Source organism: Pelobates fuscus, chromosome 3 (assembly GCF_036172605.1).
Source record: "Pelobates fuscus isolate aPelFus1 chromosome 3, aPelFus1.pri, whole genome shotgun sequence".
Classification (NCBI taxonomy): Eukaryota; Metazoa; Chordata; class Amphibia; order Anura; family Pelobatidae; genus Pelobates; species Pelobates fuscus.
In genome coordinates, this window is record NC_086319.1 from 1,354,464 (window position 1) to 1,373,811 (window position 19,348).

At 47.2% G+C, this 19,348-nt stretch overlaps 1 protein-coding gene across 3 annotated transcripts in view; it reads left to right on the forward strand.

The window, feature by feature from the left end:
- Nucleotides 1-7,926: 7,926 nt before the first annotated feature.
- The window catches only part of DERA (deoxyribose-phosphate aldolase), a 74,473-nt gene continuing 63,051 nt past the window's right edge, over nt 7,927-19,348 (forward strand). For all 3 annotated transcript variants that reach the window (XM_063446614.1, XM_063446613.1, XM_063446612.1), the window contains exon 1: nt 7,927-7,994. In XM_063446614.1, the coding sequence (XP_063302684.1) occupies nt 7,964-7,994 (31 nt within the window). In that variant the 5' untranslated portion in view covers nt 7,927-7,963. The remainder of the gene's footprint in view (nt 7,995-19,348) is intronic.

Genomic DNA, 19,348 nt, shown 5'->3' on the forward strand with positions numbered 1-19,348 from the left:
ATATTCATACACTGTCTGACCCAATAACTGTCATATATTCAAACACTGTCTGACCCAATAACTGTCATATATTCAAACACTGTCTGACCCAATAACTGTCATATATTCAAACACTGTCTGACCCAATAACTGTCATATATTCATACACTGTCTGACCCAATAACTGTCATATATTCAATCACTGTCTGACCCAATAACTGTCATATATTCAATCACTGTCTGACCCAATAACTGTCATATATTCAAACACTGTCTGACCCAATAACTGTCATATATTCAAACATTGTCTGACCCAATAACTGTCATATATTCAAACACTGTCTGACCCAATAACTGTCATATATTCATACACCGTCTGACCCAATAACTGTCATATATTCAAACACCGTCTGACCCAATAACTGTCATATTCAAACACTGTCTGACCCAATAACTGTCATATATTCAAACACTGTCTGACCCAATAACTGTCATATATTCAAACACTGTCTGACCCCAATAACTGTCATATATTCAAACACTGTCTGACCCAATAACTGTCATATATTCAAACACTGTCTGACCCAATAACTGTCATATATTCAAACACTGTCTGACCCAATAACTGTCATATATTCATACACTGTCTGACCCAATAACTGTCATATTCAAACACTGTCTGACCCAATAACTGTCATATTGATACACTGTCTGACCCAATAACTGTCATATATTCAAACACTGTCTGACCCAATAACTGTCATATATTCATACACTGTCTGACCCAATAACTGTCATATTCAAACACTGTCTGACCCAATAACTGTCATATTGATACACTGTCTGACCCAATAACTGTCATATATTCAAACACTGTCTGACCCAATAACTGTCATATATTCAAACACTGTCTGACCCAATAACTGTCATATTCAAACACTGTCTGACCCAATAACTGTCATATTCAAACACTGACTGACCCAATAACTGTCACATTCAAACACCGTCTGACCCAATAACTGTCACATTCATACACTGTCTGACCCAATAACTGTCATATATTCATACACTGTCTGACCCAATAACTGTCATATTCAAACACTGTCTGACCCAATAACTGTCATATTCAAACACTGTCTGACCCAATAACTGTCATATTGATACACTGTCTGACCCAATAACTGTCATATATTCAAACACTGTCTGACCCAATAACTGTCATATTCAAACACTGTCTGACCCAATAACTGTCATATATTCAAACACTGTCTGACCCAATAACTGTCATATATTCAAACACTGTCTGACCCCAATAACGGTCATATATTCAAACACTGTCTGACCCAATAACTGTCACATTCAAACACGGTCTGACCCAATAACTGTCATATATTCATACACTGTCTGACCCAATAACTGCCATATATTCAAACACTGTCTGTCCCAATAACTGTCACATTCATACACTGTCTGACCCAATAACTGTCACATTCAAACACTGTCTGACCCAATAACTGTCATATTGATACACTGTCTGACCCAATAACTGTCATATATTCAAACACTGTCTGACCCAATAACTGTCATATTCAAACACTGTCTGACCCAATAACTGTCATATATTCAAACACTGTCTGACCCCAATAACTGTCATATATTCAAACACTGTCTGACCCAATAACTGTCATATATTCAAACATTGTCTGACCCCAATAACTGTCATATATTCAAACACTGTCTGACCCCAATAACGGTCATATATTCAAACACTGTCTGACCCAATAACTGTCATATATTTAAACACTGTCTGACCCCAATAACTGTCATATATTCAAACACTGTCTGACCCCAATAACGGTCATATATTCAAACACTGTCTGACCCCAATAACTGTCATATATTCAAACTCTGTCTGACCCAATAACTGTCATATATTCATACACTGTCTGACCCCAATAACTGTCATATATTCATACACTGTCTGACCCAATAACTGTCATATATTCAAACACTGTCTGACCCAATAACTGTCATATATTCAAACACTGTCTGACCCAATAACTGTCATATATTCAAACTCTGTCTGACCCAATAACTGTCATATATTCAAACTCTGTCTGACCCAATAACTGTCATATATTCAAACACTGTCTGACCCAATAACTGTCATATATTCATACACTGTCTGACCCCAATAACTGTCATATATTCATACACTGTCTGACCCAATAACGGTCATATATTCATACACTGTCTGACCCAATAACTGTCATATATTCATACACTGTCTGACCCAATAACTGTCATATATTCATACACTGTCTGACCCAATAACTGTCATATATTCAAACACTGTCTGACCCAATAACTGTCATATATTCAAACACTGTCTGACCCAATAACTGTCATATATTCAAACCCTGTCTGACCCAATAACTGTCATATATTCAAACACTGTCTGACCCAATAACTGTCATATATTCATACACTGTCTGACCCAATAACTGTCATATATTCATACACTGTCTGACCCAATAACTGTCATATATTCAAACACTGTCTGACCCAATAACTGTCATATTCAAACACTGTCTGACCCAATAACTGTCATATATTCAAACCCTGTCTGACCCAATAACTGTCATATTCATACACTGTCTGACCCAATAACTGTCATATTCAAACACTGTCTGACCCAATAACTGTCATATATTCAAACTCTGTCTGACCCAATAACTGTCATATATTCAAACTCTGTCTGACCCAATAACTGTCATATATTCAAACACTGTCTGACCCAATAACTGTCATAAATTCAAACACTGTCTGACCCAATAACTGTCATATATTCAAACCCTGTCTGACCCAATAACTGTCATATATTCAAACACTGTCTGACCCAATAACTGTCATATATTCAATCACTGTCTGACCCAATAACTGTCATATATTCAAACACTGTCTGACCCAATAACTGTCATATATTCAAACTCTGTCTGACCCAATAACTGTCATATATTCAATCACTGTCTGACCCAATAACTGTCATATATTCAATCACTGTCTGACCCAATAACTGTCATATATTCAAACACTGTCTGACCCAATAACTGTCATATATTCAAACACAGTCTGACCCAATAACTGTCATATATTCAATCACTGTCTGACCCAATAACTGTCATATATTCAAACACTGTCTGACCCAATAACTGTCATATATTCAAACTGTGTCTGACCCAATAACTGTCATATATTCAAACACTGTCTGACCCAATAACTGTCATATATTCAAACACTGTCTGACCCAATAACTGTCATATATTCAAACACTGTCTGACCCAATAACTGTCATATATTCAAACACTGTCTGACCCAATAACTGTCATATATTCAAACACTGTCTGACCCAATAACTGTCATATATTCAAACACTGTCTGACCCAATAACTGTCATATATTCATACACTGTCTGACCCAATAACTGTCATATATTCATACACTGTCTGACCCAATAACTGTCATATATTCAATCACTGTCTGACCCAATAACTGTCATATATTCAAACTCTGTCTGACCCAATAACTGTCATATATTCAAACTCTGTCTGACCCAATAACTGTCATATATTCAAACACTGTCTGACCCAATAACTGTCATATATTCAAACCCTGTCTGACCCAATAACTGTCATATATTCAAACACTGTCTGACCCAATAACTGTCATATATTCAATCACTGTCTGACCCAATAACTGTCATATATTCAAACACTGTCTGACCCAATAACTGTCATATATTCAAACTCTGTCTGACCCAATAACTGTCATATATTCAATCACTGTCTGACCCAATAACTGTCATATATTCAATCACTGTCTGACCCAATAACTGTCATATATTCAAACACTGTCTGACCCAATAACTGTCATATATTCAAACACAGTCTGACCCAATAACTGTCATATATTCAATCACTGTCTGACCCAATAACTGTCATATATTCAAACACTGTCTGACCCAATAACTGTCATATATTCATACACTGTCTGACCCAATAACTGTCATATATTCAAACACTGTCTGACCCAATAACTGTCATATATTCATACACTGTCTGACCCAATAACTGTCATATATTCAAACACTGTCTGACCCAATAACTGTCATATATTCAATCACTGTCTGACCCAATAACTGTCATATATTCAATCACTGTCTGACCCAATAACTGTCATATATTCAAACACTGTCTGACCCAATAACTGTCATATATTCAAACACTGTCTGACCCAATAACTGTCATATATTCAAACACTGTCTGACCCAATAACTGTCACATTCAAACACTGTCTGACCCAATAACTGTCACATTCAAACACTGTCTGACCCAATAACTGTCATATATTCAAACATTGTCTGACCCAATAACTGTCATATATTCAAACACTGTCTGACCCAATAACTGTCATATATTCATACACCGTCTGACCCAATAACTGTCATATATTCAAACACCGTCTGACCCAATAACTGTCATATTCAAACACTGTCTGACCCAATAACTGTCATATATTCAAACACTGTCTGACCCAATAACTGTCATATATTCAAACACTGTCTGACCCCAATAACTGTCATATATTCAAACTCTGTCTGACCCAATAACTGTCATATATTCAAACACTGTCTGACCCAATAACTGTCATATATTCAAACACTGTCTGACCCAATAACTGTCATATATTCAAACACTGTCTGACCCAATAACTGTCATATATTCATACACTGTCTGACCCAATAACTGTCATATTCAAACACTGTCTGACCCAATAACTGTCATATTGATACACTGTCTGACCCAATAACTGTCATATATTCAAACACTGTCTGACCCAATAACTGTCATATATTCATACACTGTCTGACCCAATAACTGTCATATTCAAACACTGTCTGACCCAATAACTGTCATATTGATACACTGTCTGACCCAATAACTGTCATATATTCAAACACTGTCTGACCCAATAACTGTCATATATTCAAACACTGTCTGACCCAATAACTGTCATATTCAAACACTGTCTGACCCAATAACTGTCATATTCAAACACTGACTGACCCAATAACTGTCACATTCAAACACCGTCTGACCCAATAACTGTCACATTCATACACTGTCTGACCCAATAACTGTCATATATTCATACACTGTCTGACCCAATAACTGTCATATTCAAACACTGTCTGACCCAATAACTGTCATATTGATACACTGTCTGACCCAATAACTGTCATATATTCAAACACTGTCTGACCCAATAACTGTCATATTCAAACACTGTCTGACCCAATAACTGTCATATATTCAAACACTGTCTGACCCCAATAACTGTCATATATTCATACCCTGTCTGACCCAATAACTGTCATATATTCAAACACTGTCTGACCCCAATAACGGTCATATATTCAAACACTGTCTGACCCAATAACTGTCACATTCAAACACGGTCTGACCCAATAACTGTCATATATTCATACACTGTCTGACCCAATAACTGCCATATATTCAAACACTGTCTGTCCCAATAACTGTCACATTCATACACTGTCTGACCCAATAACTGTCACATTCAAACACTGTCTGACCCAATAACTGTCATATTGATACACTGTCTGACCCAATAACTGTCATATATTCAAACACTGTCTGACCCAATAACTGTCATATTCAAACACTGTCTGACCCAATAACTGTCATATATTCAAACACTGTCTGACCCCAATAACTGTCATATATTCAAACACTGTCTGACCCAATAACTGTCATATATTCAAACTCTGTCTGACCCAATAACTGTCACATTCAAACACGGTCTGACCCAATAACTGTCATATATTCAAACACTGTCTGACCCAATAACTGTCATATATTCAAACTCTGTCTGACCCAATAACTGTCATATATTCAAACACAGTCTGTCCCAATAACTGTCATATATTCATACACTGTCTGACCCAATAACTGTCATATTCAAACACTGTCTGACCCAATAACTGTCATATATTCAAACACTGTCTGACCCAATAACTGTCATATATTCAAACACCGTCTGACCCAATAACTGTCATATATTCAAACACTGTCTGACCCAATAACTGTCACATTCAAACACTGTCTGACCCAATAACTGTCATATATTCAAACACTGTCTGACCCAATAACTGTCATATTCAAACACTGTCTGACCCAATAACTGTCATATATTCAATCACTGTCTGACCCAATAACTGTCATATATTCAAACACTGTCTGACCCAATAACTGTCATATATTCATACACTGTCTGACCCAATAACTGTCATATATTCAAACACTGTCTGACCCAATAACTGTCATATATTCAAACACTGTCTGACCCAATAACTGTCATATATTCAAACTCTGTCTGACCCAATAACTGTCATATATTCATACACTGTCTGACCCAATAACTGTCATATATTCAAACACTGTCTGACCCAATAACTGTCATATATTCAAACTCTGTCTGACCCAATAACTGTCATATATTCAAACTCTGTCGGTCTCTGTATAACGCTCTCTGTCTCTGTATATCGCGCTCTGTCTCTGTATAACGCTCCCTGTCTCTGTATAACGCTCTGTCTCTGTATAACGCTCCCTGTCTCTGTATAACGCTCTGTCTCTGTATAACGCCCCCTGTCTCTGTATAACGCCCCCTGTCTCTGTATAACGCTCCCTGTCTCTGTATAACGCTCTGTCTCTGTATAACGCTCCCTGTCTCTGTATAACGCTCTCTGTCTCTGTATAACGCTCCCTGTCTCTGTATAACGCTCTGTCTCTGTATAACGCTCCCTGTCTCTGTATAACGCCCCCTGTCTCTGTATAACGCTCTGTCTCTGTATAACGCTCTGTCTCTGTATAACGCCCCCTGTCTCTGTATAACGCCCCCTGTCTCTGTATAACGCTCCCTGTCTCTGTATAACGCCCCCTGTCTCTGTATAACGCTCTGTCTCTGTATAACGCCCCCTGTCTCTGTATAACGCCCCCTGTCTCTGTATAACGCTCCCTGTCTCTGTATAACGCTCTCTGTCTCTGTATAACGCTCTGTCTCTGTATAACGCCCCCTGTCTCTGTATAACGCCCCCTGTCTCTGTATAACGCTCCCTGTCTCTGTATAACGCTCTGTCTCTGTATAACGCTCCCTGTCTCTGTATAACGCTCTGTCTCTGTATAACGCTCCCTGTCTCTGTATAACGCTCTGTCTCTGTATAACGCCCCCTGTCTCTGTATAACGCCCCCTGTCTCTGTATAACGCTCCCTGTCTCTGTATAACGCTCTGTCTCTGTATAACGCTCCCTGTCTCTGTATAACGCTCTCTGTCTCTGTATAACGCTCCCTGTCTCTGTATAACGCTCTGTCTCTGTATAACGCTCCCTGTCTCTGTATAACGCCCCCTGTCTCTGTATAACGCTCTGTCTCTGTATAACGCTCTGTCTCTGTATAACGCCCCCTGTCTCTGTATAACGCCCCCTGTCTCTGTATAACGCTCCCTGTCTCTGTATAACGCCCCCTGTCTCTGTATAACGCCCCCTGTCTCTGTATAACGCCCCCTGTCTCTGTATAACGCTCCCTGTCTCTGTATAACGCTCTCTGTCTCTGTATAACGCTCTGTCTCTGTATAACGCTCTGTCTCTGTATAACGCCCCCTGTCTCTGTATAACGCCCCCTGTCTCTGTATAACGCTCCCTGTCTCTGTATAACGCTCTCTGTCTCTGTATAACGCTCTGTCTCTGTATAACGCTCCCTGTCTCTGTATAACGCCCCCTGTCTCTGTATAACGCTCTGTCTCTGTATAACGCTCTGTCTCTGTATAACGCTCCCTGTCTGTGATTGGCTGGTCGGAGGGGGCGTGGTTTGGAGTCAGTGGGCGGATCCGGAAGTTCTGTGAGAAGATGGCGGAGAGAAACCGGGGAACCGACCTGAGTGAGTCCGGGGGGAGCTCTGTGACTGGGGGAGAGGAGGGAGCTCTGTGACTGGGGGACCGGAGGGAGCTCTGTGACTGGGGGGACAGGAGGGAGCTCTGTGACTGGGGGGACAGGAGGGAGCTCTGTGACTGGGGGGACAGGAGGGAGCTCTGTGACTGGGGGGGGACAGGAGGGAGCTCTGTGACTGGGGGGGACAGGAGGGAGCTCTGTGACTGGGGGGGACAGGAGGGAGCTCTGTGACTGGGGGGACAGGAGGGAGCTCTGTGACTGGGGGGGGACAGGAGGGAGCTCTGTGACTGGGGGGACAGGAGGGAGCTCTGTGACTGGGGGGGGACAGGAGGGAGCTCAGTGACTGGGGGGGACAGGAGGGAGCTCTGACGGGGGGGACAGGAGGGAGCTCTGTGACGGGGGGGACAGGAGGGAGCTCTGTGACGGGGGGGACAGGAGGGAGCTCTGTGACGGGGGGGACAGGAGGGAGCTCTGTGACGGGGGGGACAGGAGGGAGCTCTGTGACGGGGGGACAGGAGGGAGCTCTGTGACTGGGGGGACAGGAGGGAGCTCTGTGACTGGGGGAGAGGGGGCAGCTCTGTGACTGGGGGGACAGGAGGGAGCTCTGACTGGTGGGACAGGAGGGAGCTCTGTGACTGGGGGAGAGGGGGGAGCTCTGTGACTGGGGGGACAGGAGGGAGCTCTGTGACTGGGGGGACAGGAGGGAGCTCTGTGACTGGGGGGACAGGAGGGAGCTCTGTGACTGGGGGGACAGGAGGGAGCTCTGTGACTGGGGGGACAGGAGGGAGCTCTGTGACTGGGGGAGAGGGGGCAGCTCTGTGACTGGGGGGACAGGAGGGAGCTCTGTGACTGGGGGGACAGGAGGGAGCTCTGTGACTGGGGGGACAGGAGGGAGCTCTGTGACTGGGGGAGAGGGGGCAGCTCTGTGACTGGGGGGACAGGAGGGAGCTCTGTGACTGGGGGGACAGGAGGGAGCTCTGTGACTGGGGGAGAGGGGGGAGCTCTGTGACTGGGGGAGAGGAGGGAGCTCTGTGACTGGGGGAGAGGGGGGAGCTCTGTGACGGGGGGACAGGAGGGAGCTCTGTGACGGGGGGACAGGAGGGAGCTCTGTGACTGGGGGGACAGGAGGGAGCTCTGTGACTGGGGGGACAGGAGGGAGCTCTGTGACTGGGGGAGAGGGGGGAGCTCTGTGACTGGGGGGACAGGAGGGAGCTCTGTGACGGGGGGACAGGAGGGAGCTCTGTGACTGGGGGGACAGGAGGGAGCTCTGTGACTGGGGGAGAGGGGGGGGGCTCTGTGACTGGGGGAGAGGGGGGAGCTCTGTGACTGGGGGGACAGGAGGGAGCTCTGTGACTGGGGGGACAGGAGGGAGCTCTGTGACTGGGGGGACAGGAGGGAGCTATGTGACTGGGGGAGAGGGGGGGGCTCTGTGACTGGGGGAGAGGGGGAGCTCTGTGACTGGGGGGACAGGAGGGAGCTCTGTGACTGGGGAAGAGGGGGGAGCTCTGTGACGGGGGGGGACAGGAGGGAGCTCTGTGACTGGGGGGACCGGAGGGAGCTCTGTGACTGGGGGGGGGGGGACAGGAGGGAGCTCTGTGACTGGGGGGGGACAGGAGGGAGCTCTGTGACTGGGGGGGGACAGGAGGGAGCTCTGTGACTGGGGGGACAGGAGGGAGCTCTGTGACTGGGGGGGACAGGAGGGAGCTCTGTGACGGGGGGGACAGGAGGGAGCTCTGTGACGGGGGGGACAGGAGGGAGCTCTGTGACGGGGGGGACAGGAGGGAGCTCTGTGACGGGGGGGACAGGAGGGAGCTCTGTGACGGGGGGGACAGGAGGGAGCTCTGTGACGGGGGGGACAGGAGGGAGCTCTGTGACGGGGGGGACAGGAGGGAGCTCTGTGACGGGGGGACAGGAGGGAGCTCTGTGACTGGGGGGAGAGGGGGGAGCTCTGTGACTGGGGGGGACAGGAGGGAGCTCTGACTGGTGGGACAGGAGGGAGCTCTGTGACTGGGGGAGAGGGGGGAGCTCTGTGACTGGGGGGACAGGAGGGAGCTCTGTGACTGGGGGGACAGGAGGGAGCTCTGTGACTGGGGGGACAGGAGGGAGCTCTGTGACTGGGGGGACAGGAGGGAGCTCTGTGACGGGGGGACAGGAGGGAGCTCTGTGACGGGGGGACAGGAGGGAGCTCTGTGACTGGGGGGACAGGAGGGAGCTCTGTGACTGGGGGGGACAGGAGGGAGCTCTGTGACTGGGGGGACAGGAGGGAGCTCTGTGACTGGGGGGACAGGAGGGAGCTCTGTGACTGGGGGGACAGGAGGGAGCTCTGTGACTGGGGGGACAGGAGGGAGCTCTGTGACTGGGGGGACAGGAGGGAGCTCTGTGACTGGGGGGACAGGAGGGAGCTCTGTGACTGGGGGGACCGGAGGGAGCTCTGTGATGGGGGACCGGAGGGAGCTCTGTGACTGGGGGGGGCAGGAGGGAGCTCTGTGACTGGGGGGGCAGGAGGGAGCTCTGTGACTGAGGGGGGGAGCTCTGTGACTGAGGGGGGGAGCTCTGTGACTGAGGGGGGGGCTCTGTGACTGGGGTGGAGAGAGGGGGGGGCTCTGTGACTGGGGGGGAGAGAGGGGGGAGCTCTGTGACTGGGGGGGAGAGAGGGGGGAGCTCTGTGACTGAGGGGGAGCTCTGTGACTGGGGGGGAGATAGGGGGGAGCTCTGTTTTCCAACATTCCGCATAGTTCGCAGTGTGCCCATTAATTAGAACATTCCCCATAGTTCGCAGTGTGCCCATTAATTAGAACATTCCCCATAGTTCGCAGTGTGCCCATTAATTAGAACATTCCCCATAGTTCGCAGTGTGCCCATTAATTAGAACATTCCCCATAGTTCGCAGTGTGCCCATTAATTAGAACATTCCCCATAGTTCGCAGTGTGCCCATTAATTAGAACATTCCCCATAGTTCGCAGTGTGCCCATTAATTAGAACATTCCCCATAGTTCGCAGTGTGCCCATTAATTAGAACATTCCCCATAGTTCGCAGTGTGCCCATTAATTAGAACATTCCCCATAGTTCGCAGTGTGCCCATTAATTAGAACATTCCCCATAGTTCGCAGTGTGCCCATTAACTAGAACATTCCCCATAGTTCGCAGTGTGCCCATTAATTAGAACATTCCCCATAGTTCGCAGTGTGCCCATTAATTAGAACATTCCCCATAGTTCGCAGTGTGCCCATTAATTAGAACATTCCCCATAGTTCGCAGTGTGCCCATTAATTAGAACATTCCCCATAGTTCGCAGTGTGCCCATTAATTAGAACATTCCCCATAGTTCGCAGTGTGCCCATTAATTAGAACATTCCCCATAGTTCGCAGTGTGCCCATTAATTAGAACATTCCCCATAGTTCGCAGTGTGCCCATTAATTAGAACATTCCCCATAGTTCGCAGTGTGCCCATTAATTAGAACATTCCCCATAGTTCGCAGTGTGCCCATTAATTAGAACATTCCCCATAGTTCGCAGTGTGCCCATTAATTAGAACATTCCCCATAGTTCGCAGAGTGCCCATTAATTAGAACATTCCCCATAGTTCGCAGTGTGCCCATTAATTAGAACATTCCCCATAGTTCGCAGTGTGCCCATTAATTAGAACATTCCCCATAGTTCGCAGTGTGCCCATTAATTAGAACATTCCCCATAGTTTGCAGTGTGCCCATTAATTAGAACATTCCCCATAGTTCGCAGTGTGCCCATTAATTAGAACATTCCCCATAGTTCGCAGTGTGCCCATTAATTAGAACATTCCCCATAGTTCGCAGTGTGCCCATTAATTAGAACATTCCCCATAGTTCGCAGTATCCCCATTAATTAGAACATTCCCCATAGTTCGCAGTATCCCCATTAATTAGAAGATTCCCCATAGTTCGCAGTGTGCCCATTAATTAGAACATTCCCCATAGTTCGCAGTGTGCCCATTAATTAGAACATTCCCCATAGTTCGCAGTGTGCCCATTAATTAGAACATTCCCCATAGTTCGCAGTGTGCCCATTAATTAGAACATTCCCCATAGTTCGCAGTATCCCCATTAATTAGAACATTCCCCATAGTTCGCAGTATCCCCATTAATTAGAACATTCCCCATAGTTCGCAGTACCCCCATTAATTAGAACATTCCCCATAGTTCGCAGTGTGCCCATTAATTAGAACATTCCCCATAGTTTGCAGTATCCCCATTAATTAGAACATTCCCCATAGTTCGCAGTATCCCCATTAATTAGAACATTCCCCATAGTTCGCAGTACCCCCATTAATTAGAACATTCTCCATAGTTCGCAGTGTGCCCATTAATTAGAACATTCCCCATAGTTCGCAGTACCCCCATTAATTAGAACATTCTCCATAGTTCGCAGTGTGCCCATTAATTAGAACATTCCCCATAGTTCGCAGTACCCCCATTAATTAGAACATTCCCCATAGTTCGCAGTGTGCCCATTAATTAGAACATTCCCCATAGTTCGCAGTACCCCCATTAATTAGAACATTCCCCATAGTTCGCAGTGTGCCCATTAATTAGAACATTCCCCATAGTTCGCAGTACCCCCATTAATTAGAACATTCTCCATAGTTTGCAGTGTGCCCATTAATTAGAACATTCCCCATAGTTTGCAGTATCCCCATTAATTAGAACATTCCCCATAGTTCGCAGTGTGCCCATTAATTAGAACATTCCCCATAGTTCGCAGTACCCCCATTAATTAGAACATTCCCCATAGTTCGCAGTACCCCCATTAATTAGAACATTCCGCGCATGGTTCACAGATGTCCTTGGGTTATTATACCGTGTCACAGACCATTGACCCACCGTACAGGAGTTCTCTTCTCTTGGTAACTGTGTACCAAGCTTGCTGAGACATTCAAAGTTCATGGCTTCAGTTTATTTGCTGAGAGAAACTAGTTGTGTAATCGTTTTTTTCACATTTGAACCATAGAGCAAGTTATTTTTGTCGTAATGTGGCGCACTTGTTATAACGAGAATGGTGTACACGATAATAGATATTTGTATAATGTACACAATACAGAATATATATATATATACAAAACATTATTTATATGTATTTATTCCCCGTAAAATAGCAGAAATTGACAATTTACACTAGGGATCGACTGATTATTGGTATGGCCGATATTCTGTATTTTCAGCAATATCGGTATCGTCTGATACCGGTACTGGCGATAATGCAGATGAGGGCCGCCATCAGGGTCCTGGGGGGCAAAGCACACTCTTACCCAGCAGCTCCCTTCAGCTCCCCTATCTAACTCTTGCGAGTCCTGCGGCTGTCAGAGCGTTGCCACCAGTTACCATGGCAACGCTCCGCCCGGCACACGGGCCGCAAGAGTTAGACAGGGGAGCTGCTGGGAAGGTAAGTAAGAGTGTGCTGGTCCCCCTCTGCAGAGTCCATGCCACCGGCCCACCAGGGAATGCCATCCCCCCCCCCCCCTTCCTGGCCAGATAAGAAGCAGGGAGGTGGGACTAAAATATAATTTACATTTTTTTTTATATTTAAAAAAAAATTTAAAATGCCCTCCCTTCCCACACTCTACATTCATTATATACACACACTGCACAAACACTCTGCATTCATTATATACACACACTGCACAAACACTCTGCATTCAGCTTGTCCATGCTCTAGTAATTTCCCGCATGGATTACTGTAACCCTCTCCTGATTGGTCTCCCCAAAAGCCGTACTGCCCCGCTACAGTCTGTAATGAATGCTGCAGCTAGACTGATTTTCCTATCCAGTCGGTCCTCTCACACCTCGCCCCTCTGCCAGTCCTTACATTGGCTCCCTGTATCCTATAGGAGTCAATTCAAAGTGCTAACCCATACATTTAAAGCACTGAACAATTCCAGCCCCTCTTATATCTCTTCACTGATCCAGAGGTATGCCCCTCCTCGTACCCTCCGCTCTGCCCGCGACCACCTCCTGACCGCTGCTCGCACCCGTACGGCCAACTCACGCTTGCAGGACCTCTCACGGGCGGCTCCTCTCCTATGGAATAACTTGCCTACTGCAATCAGACTCTCCCCTAGTCTTCAATCATTTAAGAAGGGCCTTAAATCCCATCTCTTCAGGAAAGCGTATGGCCTCCCAGAGTAATCTCTCCCTTACATACCTGTCTCTTGCTCTCCTATGGGATAGTGCTTTGCTCTATCCTCCAGCTCTGCTTCACTCCTACTTGATATTTCCTATCCTAATGTTTCTAATACCCCACTTCCTATAGACTGTAAGCTCATTTGAGCAGGGTCCTCTTCAACCTATTATTCCTGTAAGTTTTCTTGTAATTGTCTTATTTATTGTTACATCCCCCCCCTCTCAAAATATTGTAAAGCGCTACGGAATCTGTTGGCGCTATATAAATGGCAATAATAATAATAATAATTGTGAAGAAATGACTATATTATTCGATATTTTGTTGCATAGTTCTTGTTTTTTTGTGTACTTTTCATTCGGCAGATGGGACTGCCGAACCGAGACCACCCCTGGCTCACTTAACTTCAAAGCCGGCATCACTTTCACCCTCTATGTGTGCGGTCAGCGTTCGTACTGTCGAACGCCACGTGGCAGAGAAAACCGCGGCCATCTTGTTTTCGCCAAACAAAGGCAGCGGGACTTGGTCGTCGAGTGTCTGGAACTAAAATCGGACACTCGACTTCCCAAACACCGGTCTCCATCATGCGAACGCTGGAACTAGTGATACCGATTAGCTAGGAGAGCGCTATTCGGTACAAATATGCACACGAATGAGGGGAACAATCGCTGCTAGGAGCCAGGGGAATTCATTCGGTACTTTTATGCATTTCTTCCCTTTTTCTGAAGTGACCGGCAAAACCACACGAACCTCTGGAACTATTTTGGGCAGTCCGCCCCCAGTGGACCGGTCACAAAGGACTTCCATACTTTTTGCGAACCCCTGAACCGATCCGGGTGAAATTTGGATATGTTGGTCACCCGGATCGGGGCTATCAGGGGATATAGTATTTGTGGGGATACCCCAGGTATAAAGGGGTGTTCCAGAAGTTGGGGAAAATGGTGAATTTTCAGCCTGGAGATAATTAGGTTGGCACTATATCAGACCTGATTATCTCCAGGACTAGGGGAGGGAACTGCCTGTTTGTATTAGGTGTGTTTTATATTTTTACTGTCCAGGATTGGATAAATATTACTCCTCCCTGTGGGATGTCCCCTTGCATGGGGACCTGCATAAAAAGCCATGTGTGTGAATAAACGTTAGTTCTGCTTGTATCCTGAATCTGGACTCTGACTGTTATTTTGGAATTCGTATGCTGTAACAAGGGAATTATCTTATGCAGCTGTTATATTCCGTAGGGATTTCGTTCCTGGGACTACCGAACCGGACTCTCGCTACCTTAGGCTCTGACCGTCCGGGAGGAAACTACCGAACTCGGTTTGGTTAAACTTGGTTTCCTTACAACTGGTGGCAAGCGGAGGGATTCGAATCCCGAATGGACATTGCAAACCAAGCAAGGGAATGAATGGCTCAGCAGTACCAGCTACTTAAAAGAACCACACTAAAGGATTTACTGGAAGCTCGAGGCAGAGTGGCAAGTAACAAGACAAAAGCCACGTTAATTGCAGAATTAATGCAGAGCGATAATACCAGCAACACAGAAATGGATCAAGAGGAAGAAAATGCGATGCAAAAGGACATCCGATGGATGCTCAGTCTGTTGGGACCCAACCCAGCTACAGAGGCGGTTCTGCAGGTCATGGCACAAGCCAGACAATCGCAAAAAGAGCGAGAGGACCGGGACAGACCGTCACAGGGGGATTTACTACACTCCCCGGGAAGTACTGGGGAAATCCCAAAGAAGGTAAACTATGCAGCCTTTAAATCTTTCAATGACAATGAGATGGAAATTGACAGTTACTTGCAAGACTTTGAACGCCAATGTGCACTGGAGGGATTAGACTCCACGAAATGGGCTGCAGTCATTAGCTGTAAATTGTCAGGTAGAGCAGCCGAGGCGCTGCGAGCAGTACCTGAGGGGGACATACATAATTATGAAAAAATAAAAGACATTTTGTTGGCCAGATATGCTGTAACTCCGGAGGCATACCGGAAAAAGTTTAGAGATCTGAGAAAGACTGGGAGAGATTCCCATACGGAATGGGCGTTTCGGCTACAACGGGCGGCCCGCAATTGGATGAAGGGCTGCCAAGCAACCACCCTGGAGGATGCTTTGCAACTTATGTTACTGGAGCAATTTTTTAATCACGCTGCAGAGGACATAAAAGACTGGGTTAAAGATAGAAAACCAAAAACTGTGGAGGAAGCCGCCAGGTTAGCGGATGAGTATCAGGATAATAGGAGGAAGGAGCAAGGGGTGAGCAGACCACCTTTTAAGCCTAACTACCAGGCTCCAACAACCCCTACCCCTCCTAGACCCGCCATGAGTAACCCTTCACCGAACCCAGCAAACACACCACGTCCCCCTGCAGTGTGTCATTATTGCAAACAACCAGGGCATTACAAGAATCAGTGCCCTCGCTTAAACCGGGGAAGCTGGGAAAGGCAACCCCCACAACAACCCAGGGCAGCTGCTCATTGTGTGCAACAGGAAGGCACAACCGGTGTTCCTAACCAAGAAGAACAGTGGAGTGTATTGCACGAGGTCAACCCAGTTCAAGCTGGGGGTGACAACCGGGACCACCACCGCCAATGGATTACCGTAGATGGCGTGGGGGCCCGGGCTCTGAGAGACTCTGGGGCTACTTTGACTGTGGTGCAACCTCACACGATCAGAGCGCAAGCTCGCACCGGACGCACAGTCGCTGTGAGGGTGGCTGGGGGCGCTATTCACAAACTGCCCACCGCTAATATCCTTGTTGATTGGGGTTCCGGGTCGAAACAGCTAGAGGTGGGGATTATGAAAGAACTACCCGCCGAGGTTTTGTTGGGGAATGATGTAGGATGCTTGACCTCCCAACTGGCCCGAGACCCCCCTGCTGAGGCATACCCAGTGACCACCCGAGCTCAAGCCAGACTGGAAGCTCCGCTGCACTCTGAGGAAAACCAGGTAAGAGTCGAAATACCCCCCTTACCCGATCCTACCTTCCCTTTCTGGGATACCCCCCAGGGGTTTGAACAAGAGCAGCGTACCGACCCCACATTAGAGGGTTATAGGAAGGCAGCGGCCATTACCCCAGGGAACAACCCGCACGAAAAGTTTGAGTGGTATAAGGGGTTACTATATAGAGTGACCGAGGGGGTGGGACAGGGGGCCACCCAGGTCATCAAAAGACAATTAATTGTACCCCGTAAATTCCGGGCTGAGTTGTTAAAACTCAGTCATGACATTCCCCTAGCAGGACATTTAGGGGTTAAAAAGACAAGAGACAGGTTAACCCAAACCTTCTTCTGGCCCAGGGTCACCCAGGACCTCAAGTATTATTGCAGGACGTGCGACGTCTGCCAAAGGGTGGGAAAAAGGGGAGATCTTCGGAAGGCCAAACTTCACCCATTGCCCATTATAGAACAGCCCTTTCACCGAGTAGCGGTAGATTTAATAGGACCCCTCAGCCGACCCAGCCAGTCGGGCAAAAAGTTCATACTAACCGTGGTCGACTACGCCACTAGGTACCCGGAGGCAGTCGCCCTCACCAATATAGAGGCCGAGACCGTGGCCGAAGCCCTTATTCAGATTTTCACCCGAGTAGGTTTCCCACAAGAGATCCTATCCGATCGGGGAACTCAGTTCACGGCTACCCTGACACAACAATTGTGGCAGAGCTGTGGAGTGAAACCCCTGTTCAGCGCCCCGTACCATCCCCAGACTAACGGGCTCTGTGAACGTTTCAATGGCACTCTAAAACAGATGCTAAAAACCTTTACGGAGTCCCACAAGAACTGGGAAAAATTCCTCCCCCACCTTCTGTTTGCCTACCGTGAGGTGCCCCAGGCCTCCACTGGGTTTTCCCCCTTCGAACTCCTGTATGGGAGAAAAGTTCGGGGCCCACTGGAGCTCGTACGGGAGCACTGGGAGGGCAATACAGACGAGGGGGGAGTCCCTATCGTCCAGTATGTTCTGGAGTTCCGGGACCGTCTGCGGGCGCTCACCGCATCGGTTCGGGAGAACCTGCAGACGGCCCAGGAGGACCAGAGGAAATGGTACGATAGGGGAGCCCAAGATAGAGTACTAGAATTGGGGCAGAAGGTGTTAGCTTTGAGGCCAGTTAAAAAGGATAAGCTACAAGCCGCATGGCAGGGACCATTTAAGGTAGTAGAACGGGTTAGCGAGACCACCTACATCGTGAGCAAATGCTCAGATGAAAGGCTGACCAAAGCCTTCCATGTGAATATGCTCAAACCATACTTTGAGAGAACAGAGGATGTGGGCGCCGTGTGTGCGCCCGCCACAGAAGATAGTGAGGGACTACCCCTTCCCGATTTACTAGACACCGCTCCCTGTACCATTGACCAAGTAAGCTTGGGTCAAAATTTAAACCCCCTGGAGAAAGGTGAGGCCACGCAACTGCTGCAAAGATATCAAGAGATGTTTTCAGCCACCCCAGGCTATACCTCCGCTGCGGTACACCGCGTGGAAACCCAGGGAGAGACGCCACTGCGGCAACAACCCTATCGGATCCCGGAAGCAGTGCGTGAGAGTATGCTCACCGAGTTAAGGGATATGTTACAGTTAGGGGTAATAGAACCCTCGCAAAGTCCTTGGGCCTCCCCGGTAGTCCTAGTACCGAAGCGCGACGGTACCACGCGCTTCTGTGTAGACTATCGGAGGCTTAACGATCGTACCATAACAGACGCCTACCCCATGCCCAGAATAGATGAGCTCTTAGACCGTATGGCGGGGGGGAACTACTTGACTACCCTGGACCTGTGCAAAGGTTATTGGCAGATCCCCTTGGAGCCTGCGGCCATCCCCAAGTCGGCATTCGTCACCCCTTTCGGGCTATACCAATTCAAGGTTATGCCCTTTGGGATGAAGAATGCCCCGGCTACCTTTCAGAGGATGGCCGATAGGCTCCTGGAGGGATTTCAGGACTTCGCATGCGCGTATCTAGACGATATTGCCGTCTACAGCCGCACATGGGGAGACCATCTGGGCCATGTGTCCAGGGTACTCCAACGAATCCACCTCGCCGGGCTCACGTTAAAACCCGACAAATGTCACGTAGGTCTGGCCGAGGTACAGTATCTCGGCCACAGGGTGGGCTCCGGTAGACAGCGTCCAGAGCCAGCGAAGGTAGAGGCCATAGCGAACTGGCCCCAACCTAGGACCAAAACCCAGGTACTAGCTTT